At 40.6% G+C, this 12,263-nt stretch overlaps 1 protein-coding gene across 2 annotated transcripts in view; it reads right to left on the bottom strand.

The window, feature by feature from the left end:
- CDH8 (cadherin 8) overlaps nt 1–12,263 on the bottom strand; it is a 168,889-nt gene that overhangs the window by 37,731 nt on the left and 118,895 nt on the right. Inside the window, exons 10-11 of one of the 2 annotated variants that reach the window (XM_068161604.1) lie at nt 6,711–6,755; nt 467–588 (exon numbers count right to left, since the gene is read on the bottom strand). In XM_068161604.1, the coding sequence (XP_068017705.1) occupies nt 467–588; nt 6,711–6,755 (167 nt within the window). The remainder of the gene's footprint in view (nt 1–466; nt 589–6,710; nt 6,756–12,263) is intronic. The other variant, XM_068161605.1, reaches the window with a different exon arrangement.

Genomic DNA, 12,263 nt, shown 5'->3' with positions numbered 1-12,263 from the left:
GAAAAGACCTTCAAGATCATCAAGTCCAACCTATCACCCAACACCATCTAATCAACTAAACCATGGCACCAAGTGCCCCATCCAGTCTCCAGTTATAGCTGAGCCCACCTACAATATAAATGGGAATTAAGGTTGGTTTATAATTTACCTGTTAACACACATGAAGTGATGAGCTCCACCACACAGAGCAGAAACAGCAGGAGCTTAGAGATACTGAGATTTTTTTTCTGGATGTTGCCCCAAGATAGCTACCTTTAATTTAAAACCTATGCTTTAAAAAATATGTAGGTCCATATATAGAGAGATGTATCACAGAATATAATCACAAGTTTATCTTAAATGAATAGTAAAAGCCATCATGAACACATAGGCAGAGATTTGGGGAATAAAGATAAGCTGACAGAGAGAAACTGCACCCCGTTCTTGCACACCAAAGTACACGAGATAAAACCATAGATATACTTACTTGGCCAGGCTTCCCATTCTCACATAAGAAGGCTTCATGCTCCGATGCAAACTCAGGAGCGTTGTCATTTACATCGAGAACTTTGATAACCACAGGCACCCGGGACACTTGACTGTGATTCCCTAAGAAAAGAAATCAAAGCAGATAAGGTGAACATATTTAATGCGAGACTGATGCACAAATGCTTACATAGTGACCACAGTCTTCCTTCCTCTCTTCTCCTTGCTTAACTGGGTTGTCTTATCTGTAATGAATCGCAGAGTTGGAGCATGAGATAAAGAAGGATGGCCAGTAGTTTATGGCTGAAATGAATAAATAGATCCCTATTGCAAACAGCATTTGTTGGAGATTAGTTCAATGAAGACCTTTCTTGAACTAAATTGGTGAGATTTTTCTTTGATGAAGTTTGTATTGTTTTATTGATAAAGTCCATTATACATGGAAAAGGGAAAGCTGTAAACAACACAGATTTATTTCTTTGTTTATCTTTGGCAGAGCACAGAACATTTTACTCTATTAGTTGCTCTGACTGTGCATCTATTACTTCTTCACTGCAAATACGATTAATGTGGAGACACACATTGTGAGAAAGACAGATGGTAGATTGACATAGGCAAAACTAGATAGTTCTTAGGACTATTAAAGCACTTTGATTCATCTGCCATCGACAAAAATATGACCTGTGAACTTCTTTCTTCACCAAAATCAAGCCTCATTATTTAGAATAAAGAGCTATTTTGCATAAAAGTGTTTATCACTGTAAAGAGCACAATAAACTTGTTAAGCTGTAGGGAAAGAACAGCTAAGCCAACACTTCATTTTCTACTTTGAAGAGTTCTAGTGTCTTTCTTTCAATTCAGTATATAGCTAATTTGTTTTAAGAGACTATAATTATTTTCATCAAAAAGGTAAAACCAGGGATTTAGTTTAAACTGAGGTGACCAGGTGATCTGGAGAGTGACCAAAGCTATCCTGTAATACATGCATAACTCCACAAGTAACTCAACTGTAGTTTCAAAATCTCTTAGTGAGTATTATTCTACAACCATAGTATTTTAGCCTGTTTATATCATCAACAAGTTGATGAACTGCACACTGTGTGAATTAAACTCTGGGTCTGACTTGTAACTGAACTAAGTGCTTTTGTTTAATTTATTACTGCAGGCAAGGAAGGTGCTACCAGGAGTCAGGGTATCAACTTACTCACAGTTGTGAAGGCTTAGCAGCTGTCCACATGGGTTCTGTTCTCTGGCAGCACAGAACTGGTTAGGGGAAGGCAGGACAGAAGTTCCTATTGCCTGGTATTCACTGTACCTCTTGTAACAAATGTCTACAAAGTAGAAGTAGGTGAGGCTCCACCATTGGCAGGTAGCAATTGGTGGCAGCACTACAAGTGGCAGAGATGATTAAAGGAAGATTGTACTCCGTGTACAATGTACATTGTGCACTCTGTAATTTGCTGTGGTTTCCATCAAAGTTAAATGTGTTGTGTCCTGATCAAACCCTACCCTAACTCTTGTATTTTATTTTTTCACAAGCCAGATATAATTTTTAAGGCTCCAACTATAACTCTAAGTGTGTAAATTGCCATTGCTCTACTAACTTACTTTAAAACAGCATAAAAATAGCTATTTCATGACACAAGCCCAGACTATGACCTTCTGTATTAGTGCTGAAAAAAAAGGCTTTAAGTTTGCTGGATAGCCTGAAATATTACAATTCTACCTGTACAGGATATGGAAGATTATGAGACACCAGATTGTAAATGCTCCCCATTTGAAGGAGTGAAAAGTTTTAGTCCAGAAAGAAACATGTTAAAGAAGAAAAAGAAATCCTCACCAAATCCTGTAAGAATACTGCTCATGCCTACTTTGCATCATATGATCTTGCTTATTAATGAGTTGGACACACATGCCATGAAATAATAATGTTTGAAATCAAATAAAAGTTAATATGCAAACCATGAAAACCAAACATTTTAAACACTTCTTTTTTTTTTCCTCTTAACTTGATAGAAATACAATGAATCTTGAGCTTATCAGAATTCTCAGCACTAGTGTCATATTTAAACACTAAAGATTTACTTTTATCTAAATTAATGAAATGATGGCAGTTCAAATTTTAAAGACATTACAGAGAAATGTAATTAATTAGATAAGCTTCTAAAGAAATTATTCATGTCCCCTGTGCCTGCCCCCAAAATGTTTGTCTTTCATCAGAAATACAAACATTAAATTTAAAGATATTATAATTAGAAACTTGATGAGAATTCATTAAAAAAATTAATTTACTAAACACAAGAGAGACCCAACTGGTTTGGAAATCTCCAAACAAGGGGATACCCAGAGCCTATTAGGGTTCTTGTGGCTAGAGTGGAATTTATTGTTGAGGAAAAGAGAGAGGATGGAGAGGGAATTTTATCTGTGGCTTCCACTGCCCACCACACTGAAGGCACTGTGTTCTTTTGGCATTGCAAACTTTCCATGAAATTTCACTTGATGCCAAGTGTTTTCCTTGCAAATAATAAAAACCCCCCACCCTAAGCACACCTATTCAAGCAAGTTGATGACTTCTCAGTAAGCAAACCCAGAGTTCACTTGTGGGTGAAAACACTGTGAAGATAAAATAGTTTTATCTGCTCATTTTCACCCTTCTAACGTCTTTGAAGTTCTCAGTGGTAAAACGCGTACAGGGGATGTCCCTTGCCACTTCAAATCTCTTTGCCCAACATCCCTGAAATAAAAGGAGAAAGTGATTGAAGTGGATCCACTCTGATCCACAGAGTTCACAAACTGTTACACTCACATGGGCAAGTGTCCTTTGTAGAGCTGGCCTTCAGCCTGGTTGGTATTCAGTGGTCAGGACTTTCCCTCATTTGTATGAATGGAGAGTAAGTTCATTCTAAACTAGTGACAAATCCAAGTTTTAACTACTGGGTGGTCTGGGATTCTTAGTGTTGGGTGATGTGGGGTGTTGGGTTTTTTTTTTGGGGGGGGTGTTTTTGTTTGTTTTGTTGCAGTTTGTTTTTTTCACCAAGGAATCACCCAATCACTAGAATTAAGGGAGTTTTGTATCAGACAGGTAGTAAGCCTGATAGCCTCAGCTCCAAGTTTATGCAAAATTACAAGAGAGTGTGAATTTCCTGTCTGAGCAAGTAAACAAATCTGTCAAAGCTTCAACACCTGTATTTATTGTGATGCACAGCTGAAAAAGACCTAACCCGAATCTTGTAGTGCAAGTATTTCATGAGGACTGTTACTTGAGAAGCAATGGCTTTGTTTGGAAAGGTAGCACTCTGAGGTGCAAGATGAAAAATTCTTGAGAACACTTCCACTAGCCTAGCCAACCACACTCTTTTCAGAGTATGGCTGCAAAGAAGGACTTAGTTTTTATTTTCAGATACATTCAGTTGGTCATCTATGGACACCACTGCCACAGCACAGCATGGAGCTATAAGAAACAGATGCAAATTGTGTTCATAATTTCCTAGAAGTACAGCTCTTTCATGTCTCTGCTCAAGCCTCAGTTCCAAGATCCAGCAGCCTGCTGTAGATGAGCACAGCGCACACAAGAAAAAAGGAACGGCTGGACAGATCTAGGGAAAGGATAACTCAAATGGAAAAATAACTAGTGGAACTTATAAGTGATCTTAAATAAATATATTTCCTAAAGTGATCGAAAGCCCAACTGAGTTCAGCAATAAATCCTGAAAAGCGATGTTGACTTGCTGGAACGAGTCCAGAGAAGAGCAACAAAGTTGGTGAGGGCTTTGGAACACAAGCCCTATGAGGAGAGACTGAGGGAGCTGGGGCTGCTTAGCCTGGAGAAGGGGAGACTCAGGGGTGACCTTATCACTCTCTACAACTACCTGAAGGGAGGTTGTAGACAGGCTGATGATGGTCTCTTCTCCCAGGCACCCAGTACCAGAACAAGAGGACACAGTCTCAGGCTGCGCCAGGGGAGGTTCAGGTTGGATGTTAGGAAGAAGTTCTATACAGAAAGAGTGATTGCGCTATGGAATGGGCTGCCCGGGGAGGTGGTGGAGTCGCCGTCATTGGAGGTGTTCAGAAGGAGACTTGATGGGGTGCTTGGTGCCATGGGTTAGCTGTTCGGGTGGGTTGGATTGGTTGATGGGTTGGACACGATGATCTTGAAGGTCTCTCCCAACCTGGTTTGGTTTATTCTATTATTCTATTTATTATATTACGAGGACCTAAAAAGCTCTTGTGCTTCCCCACCCTGTTTCCAGATTCTACTGGAATATTAACCGCCTGAAATAGTTTGCTAGTACTTATCTTGGAGTAAACATACCCACTGAAATGTAGGAGTACAAAAGGCTGCAGAGTTTGATACAAAAAAAGATATAGATGACAGAATCAAATGAAAATAAAATAAAAAATCCTACTATCAAGCTATTCCAAACTTGAACTTTTGGAGGCTACAGACCCCTTCTAGCTCCTTTTGTAATCAACACATTTCTTCCTTCCCGCAAAAACCCTACAGATCTGAGATGTGTGTGTATCAGTGGGAATTTGTAATGCAAAGCACTAAGCTTTGGTAACTTTGTTACTGTGTAATTCGGGGAATAACTAGGGCTAATAAATCTTTTTTTCTTTGTCTTGTGCCCTATCTAGCAGAAGAAAATGCAGCTTTGCAGCTCCTGTAAACACTGAACAATGTCTGTCCTTGAGAGATACACACACAAGTGGTCTTAGAGAGCAATGGTCCTTAAGAGAGGAAATTATTTGCTGCACAAAATGAAGTTCATAATTTGTTTAACTCAAATAAATCCAATTTAATCCAGTTTAACTTTATTTGATTTAAGCCATGCAAAATCACTTCAAGATTCTCATTAAAAACTTATAATCTGCCTTGCATTTTAACTAAAACAAAGTACCTGAATAGAAAGTAGGCTTCTGGAAAAGAACATATTGTTGCTGCTGCTGCTGTTATTATTATCATCACTGCTATTGCTATTATTACCACGTGGCTTGGAAATGTCTCTAGCACAACTCCCTGATTGAGTGAAATTTCTACTGAAACAATATTTCAAAAGCACAAGTAGGGGAAATGCTAATTCTAACAGAGAGTTCAAAACAATATTTGAATCACTGACTTAATAAAAACAACAGCACTTGTCTGACATCCCTTATATTTCAAACTTATTAAACTGCATCTTAACAGATCCATTCCCCATGGCTTTATCAAGGTTTTATCTGATGACTTTACCAAGATAATCTACATGCAGGACAAGTTTATTTCTCCTGTTAGGGTTTACGTTATTGTTTTATTTCTTTCTATATAATTCCACAGTTTATAACATTATTATCTTTTATTTTTCCATATGAACCAGACAAACCTAAAATTAAGAATCCTGAGGAACAGAGATGCTATTGTGGAGCTGAAACTGTATTTATGTTGAGGTTTAGCTATACAAATCACATTCTGCAGCAAACACTGCGTTCATTTGTCAAAGTGTTGTGTAATGAGCTGATTCAAGAGAGATGAGTGCCTGAAACTGACTCTGAAATTGTCAAAGACAACAGCCATAGACAATATTTCTCTTAAGCAGAATAGAACATAAGCTACTGCTGAATCAGGATAAAATTCAAGGAAACAAACAAAGAGAAACAAACAGGATTGGTCACCATGAAATTTAGATCCCCCCTGAAATTGTTGTAGTGTTAAAGGATGAGAAAACACTAAGAGTTGTGAAATATCTGTAAAATAATATAAACATATCAGTGCATAGCAGAAAGGCATCTGTACAAATTGCTAAGACAAGAAACAAACACTGCTTCCAAATTAATGTTCATTTCTATTTATTTCAGCACATTGGAACATATTAGAGGAGTACAGATTGAGGCGAGTCTCTGTGTGTACATGCGTGTGGGAGGGAGGCAGAGAGAAAAGAGATGTGAACCATATTTCTTGGGTTTGTTCCTTAAGTCATTATTTGGGAGAAAAATAATAATGGAGTTGGAAAAGTTTTGTCTTCTTCCAGTGGATGACTCAGTTTATTTTCTTTTGGTCTCCAGAAGAAAGATGAGCAAAGCTACGTTACATTCTTTCATTTATTCCCTCCTCGATAGACCTTCCCAAGATTAACCAAGGACTTGCTCAACTTCTTCCACCTCCTTCCATTTTTGTCCACTTTTCTACCTCTCTTTGCCATGAAAAAGATAGACTCTTGCACAATGCATGCTTCCACAGGCATGGACAAATGCAGAAGAACCATACATACCCGCTAACCAGGTGGAGTGTGAGGAGGGTATTTCGACTGCGTATCCTGGAAAGGAGGACAAGGAGGAGGGGACACTGAGAACAGTCTGCATTTGCAAGTCCTTGACTTCAAAGCTCAATTTGTAGTTAAGAGGTTTCCAAAGTTCAGCAACTCCATCTGCAAATAGGTGACTAAATAGGCCACATACCTACCTTTAACCAAGAAATAAGATCTATAGCTGGGGACTAAAGGACAGATTATACCTCCAGGTTGCTGATAATGCCAAAAGAAACAAGACAGTAAAATTTCTGTGACAGATACACAAACCAGTGCCAGAAAACATTAATTAAATAAAACCAATGTATTCTTCAGGCCATGCTCAGAGAATTTCTGCTCGCTTCCATCGTCCGTGGGGTTTGGTTTGTTTCTGCATTAGTGCATGTACGACATAAAAATTGTTCCATAGAGCCCCAGATCTCTATGAGTTTTTGAATCAGTTACTTAAAATGTGCAGACAAATGAAACATGCCTGCAAAAAAGACCAAAAGGACCTTTCTTTTTCCTTTTTTTTTTGATAATCACAGAATTATTTCAGTTGGAAAAGACTCTTAAGGTCATACAGTTCAACCAAATCATTGGCAATCAATGACTTTTCTCCTAACCCTGCACTTTGTTGGTCTGCACTTTTCCCTTTCACTTCAAGGCCTGACTCAGCCTCTGCAGAAGTTAGTCAGTTATCTTCTGTTCTGGAAGTTTAATCTAGTCCTTGTCCTTAATACTATCTATTTCCCACACTGAATTTAATATAAGATTGTAAATGTAAATATAATTTAAATTAAAACAGGGACTTAAACAGGATGCTTTCTAACTTCAAAGAATTAAAACTGATTTACAAAACCTGATAATCAGAATATATGTTTTTAAAAGTTAGTGTACTCTTTGCATACAGACACAGTACAGAATGATGGAGTCAGTTAGCCCTCATTTTGCTTATCTGAGGGCAGGCTACAATTTGACATTCAAATGCAACCTCTTTGTTATTACACAGAATCACAGAATCACCAAGGTTGGAAGAGATCTCAAAGATCATCGAGTCCAACCTGTCACCACTGACCTCATGACTAGACCATGGAACCAAGAGCCACGTCCAGTCCCCTCTTGAACACCTCCAGGGATGGTGACTCCACCACCTCCCTGGGCAGCACATTCCAACGGCAAATGACTCTTTCAGTGAAGAACTTTCTTCTCACCTCGAGCCTAAACTTCCCCTGGCACAGCTTGAGACTGTGTCCTCTTGTTCTGGTGCTGGTTGCTTGAGAGAAGAGACCAACCCCCTCCTGGCTACAACCACCCTTCAGGTAGTTGCAGAGAGAAATAAGGTCTCCCTTGAGCCTCCTCTTCTCTAGGCTAAACAATGCCAGCTTCCTCAGCCTCTCCTCGTAGGGCTTGTGCTCAAGGCCTCTCCCCAGCCTTGTTGCCCTTCTCTGGACACATTCAAGTGTCTCAATGTCCTTCTTAAACTGAGGGGCCCAGAACTGGATACAGTACTCAAGGTGTGGCCTAACCAGTGCAGAGTACAGGGACACAATGACTTCCCTGTTCCTGCTGGCCACACTATTCTTGATGCTATTAAGGTCTGCAGTCATTCAGCAGCCTAAGAAAGAGTTACTCTGCAATTACCTCTGATCCTCTGGCAATTGAAAGATGTATTGGCAGCACTGGAAATATTTGGGTTGGGTTTTTTGGTGGGGTTTTTTTGCAGATTTACCATATTTTGTTTGGTGCATACACATGATATTGTCTTGTCTGAATGCACAGACAGATCAAAAGGGCTTGGAAAGAAGTAGAAGTAGATTGGAAAAGCAAAACACACCTCAGATGTAGTTTACAGCCGTGCAGAGGGTTTCCTCGCCCACAGCCCTGGTTATAAGGGAAAATCAAAAGGCACTGTTCTGTTTAAATTTAGCCATGCACAATAAGAGAGGAAAAGTTATCTGCTGCTGCAGTGTGATTGAGAACCAGGGGCCATGGCAAGCAAGCTGCAATTTTGTCCTTGAGGGAGCAGAGGATGCTGAAACTAATTCACATCCACCTTGGTGCTGGAGAGGAATAGCAAGCATAGGCAGGACCCACCCCTTGTGCCACTCTCCCAAAAACCAAACAACCCAGAAACTCAAGGGTTTCTAGTTATTATGAATCACTTGGAAAGGCAGTCTCCCTTTAACCACAATGTTTGTGTTTTGAAAAACCCACCTCAGTGTCACCACTTCCTATTCATTTTCTTGGACTTCAAAAAGCAAATGCTGGAAGATACAGTAGATACTCAATGTAGCAGGTAACAGGAATGCTCATTACATGTAACCTACATACTGCATAAGAGAGTGATCAGACTGCATGGGAGATGCACTAGCAGAGAGAAGGGGGAATATTAAACTAGAGGGAACAAAGGAATGGGATGAGGCTTGAAAAGAGTTAGAAGGGGCATCCTAATCAGGAGCTGTAGCATCTTTTCAATATTTGAGTAGCAATTACGGGTACTTGTCTCTAGTCAGAAGCTCTGGATTCAAACAGCATGTCCTTAGAGACTATTCTTCTGCATATCTAATTTTGACCAGAGTGAGCTTTATATTCATAGTGACACATAATCAAGATATATGTGACACATCAATATGAGTAAACAAATACATAATTCAAAATAAATTATTAGTGTAGCTGCTTGAGCAGGTTGGATTGGAAGCTGCTGCAGTCATGTCAGGCCCATGACAATGAAAACAATTCTGTTTTATTCACAGATCCTAAGTAAATCCTTAAGGGGAAGGAAAAAAAAACCCACAGAAAAGACAAAGAACATTGCCAACATCTTCCACCCACACATCTATCCAGAGACCAAACTGAAACAAATGCTGGTGGAAAACAATCTGTATTTTTGATGGAGAGCTGTGTGATTGAGCCTTACTTGTCTCTAACGAGGATGCAAGTCAGGCTGTAGCTTGTAGTTATGTCACTTGCAGTAAACAACTGTGTCAGGTATTTCAGTGGTGAACTGCTAGCAGTGCAAAAACTACATACATGCTTTAAGTTTTAGCAACTGCCAGTGAACTGTTAGCAACTGTTAGTGAACTTAGGAACAATAAAGGTAAACTAGAAACGTTTGAAGTTCCACAGTTAAAGATTTTGCCCAAATCAATGCAAATTAAAAAACAAACAAATTTTTGGAAACAAATATATATCTAGCTTCAAAAATTGCCAACCAGCACTCCCAGCCTCTAGAAGCATCTGCACCTAGAGAGCACTATTCTACAAGCCCATCAGTACAGCAAAAGTCAGTCTGCTGAAAAAAAGTTTTTTCCACTTCTTTGTGGCAGCTACCAATAGGAAGGAGAAAAAAGAAACCAGGGGACCACAGAAAACTATAGGGAGCCACAATTCTTTTGTTATAGACACTAGCAATAGTGACACTGTGAAGAAGTGCCACTACCCCTTTCCTTCTTGTGGATCACAGCACAACAAAACCGATTAGGATTTCAGATATTCTAAGGTAGAGAAATGCCTTAATCTGTGTGCAGAACTAACAGGTTTTTACTTACAAATTTAACAAAAGGGGTGGGGGGAAATCCAGAAAACAATATGGTGCCATTAAGTGACTGAAAAGAATTTGCCTTAAAAATAAACCATTGCACAGGCAGGAAGAAAACTGATTCAAAAAGATCAAAAGTTTGAAGACAGAGCAAACGTACCAGGGAATGATTTGCTGCTGTGTTGCTCAATTCCAGCTTATAGTTTCATAGTTTCATTCAGGGTTGGAAGGGACCACAAGGATCATCTAGTTCCAACCCCCCTGCCATGGGCAGGGACACCCCACACTAGATCAGGCTGGACAGAGCCTCATCCAGCCTGCTCTTAAACACCTCCAGGGACGGGGCCTCGACCACCTCCCTGGACAACCCATTCCAGGGTCTCACCACTCTCATGGTGAAGAACCTCCTCCTCACATCTAGCCTGAATCTCCCCACCTCCAGCTTCATTCCATTCCCCCTAGTCCTATCACTACCTGAGATCCTGAGCAGTCCCTCCCCAGCCTTCCTGTAGGCCCCCTTCAGATACTGGAAGGCCACAATTAGGTCACCTTGGAGCCTTCTCTTCTGCAGACTGAACAGCCCCAACTCCTTCAGTCTGTCCTCATAGGAGAGGTGCTCCAGCCCTCTGATCATCCTTGGGGCCCTTCTCTGGACACGTTCCAGCACCTCCACATCCCTCTTGTAATAGGGGCTCCAGAACTGGACACAGTACTCCAGGTGGGGTCTCACCAGGGCTGAGTAGAGGGGGAGGATCACCTCCCTCGACCTGCTGGCCACACTTCTCCTGATGCAGCCCAGGATCTGATTGGCTTTGCGGGCTGCAAGTGCACACTGAGAGCTCATGTTGAGCTTTTTGTCCACCAGCACCCCCAAGTCTCTCTCTTCAGGGCTACTTTCCAGCCAGTCACTGCCCAGCCTGGATTTGTGCCTGGGATTGCCTCAACCCAGATGCAGGACCCTGCACTTGCTCTTATTGAACTTCATGAGGTTGGCTTGTGCCCACCTCTCCAGCCTGTCAAGGTCCCTCTGGATGGCCTCCCTTCCCTCCAGCGTGTCTGCTGCACCACACAGCTTGGTGTCATCAGCTTAATCAAGGGAGTTGTGCCAGCACAAACCAGTCAGGGGTCTGGCCTGCATAAACCAGTCAGAGATCTGGCCCACACTTTCAAGCAATTATATTGTTAATATGCTAATACATCATGCATATTAAACTGTTATAAAATATTAACTTAGATATGCAAGGTCTTATTGTCAATTATAATTAGCGATGAAATTTTGTAATGACTAGCAGCAATAATAATAACAATAAGCAGGCTGATTGGGGATGACATGTCTGGAATATTTTGACTTTTTGTTTATTTATTTATTTAATGTTAAATGATCTGGTGATTGAAGTAGAATTACAGCTCAGACGAAATCCCTCTCTTCCTTAGTGACAAACAAAACAACAAAATGCTTTAAGAACAAGTTTTGTTGAACAAGAATTTTTTCTAGGAGCATTTGGCTGTTGTTATTGTTATTAGAGCTCACATTTTTTTTCTGGGAATGATCTTAAAAATGCAATTTAATCACAGAATGGTAGGGGCTGGAAAGGACCTCTAGACATCATCCAGTTCCAACCCCACTGCCAGAGCAGGATCACATAGGGCATGCCACACAGCAACACATCAAGGAGGGTTTTGAAAGTCTCCAGAGAAGGAGATTCCACAACTTTTCTGGGCAACCCGTTCCAGGGCTCCAGCACCCTCACCATAAAGAAGTGCCTCCTTGTGTTGTGGTGGAACCTCTTGTGTTCCAGCTTGTACTCATTGTTCCTTGTCCTATCACTGGGCAGCACCAAAAAGAGCCTGGCACCTTCATCTTGACACCCACTCCTCACATATATATATAGACATTGATAAGATGTCCTCTCAGGCTTCTCTTCTCCAGACTAAACAGCCCCAGCTCTCCCAGTCTTTCATCACAGCAGAGACATTTGAATCCCCCAATCATCCTC

Source organism: Melanerpes formicivorus, unplaced genomic scaffold, assembly GCF_026170545.1.
Source record: "Melanerpes formicivorus ecotype bairdi unplaced genomic scaffold, bMelFor1.0.p_v2 SCAF_59, whole genome shotgun sequence".
Classification (NCBI taxonomy): Eukaryota; Metazoa; Chordata; class Aves; order Piciformes; family Picidae; genus Melanerpes; species Melanerpes formicivorus.
This window is presented reverse-complemented; position numbering and strand designations above follow the sequence as displayed.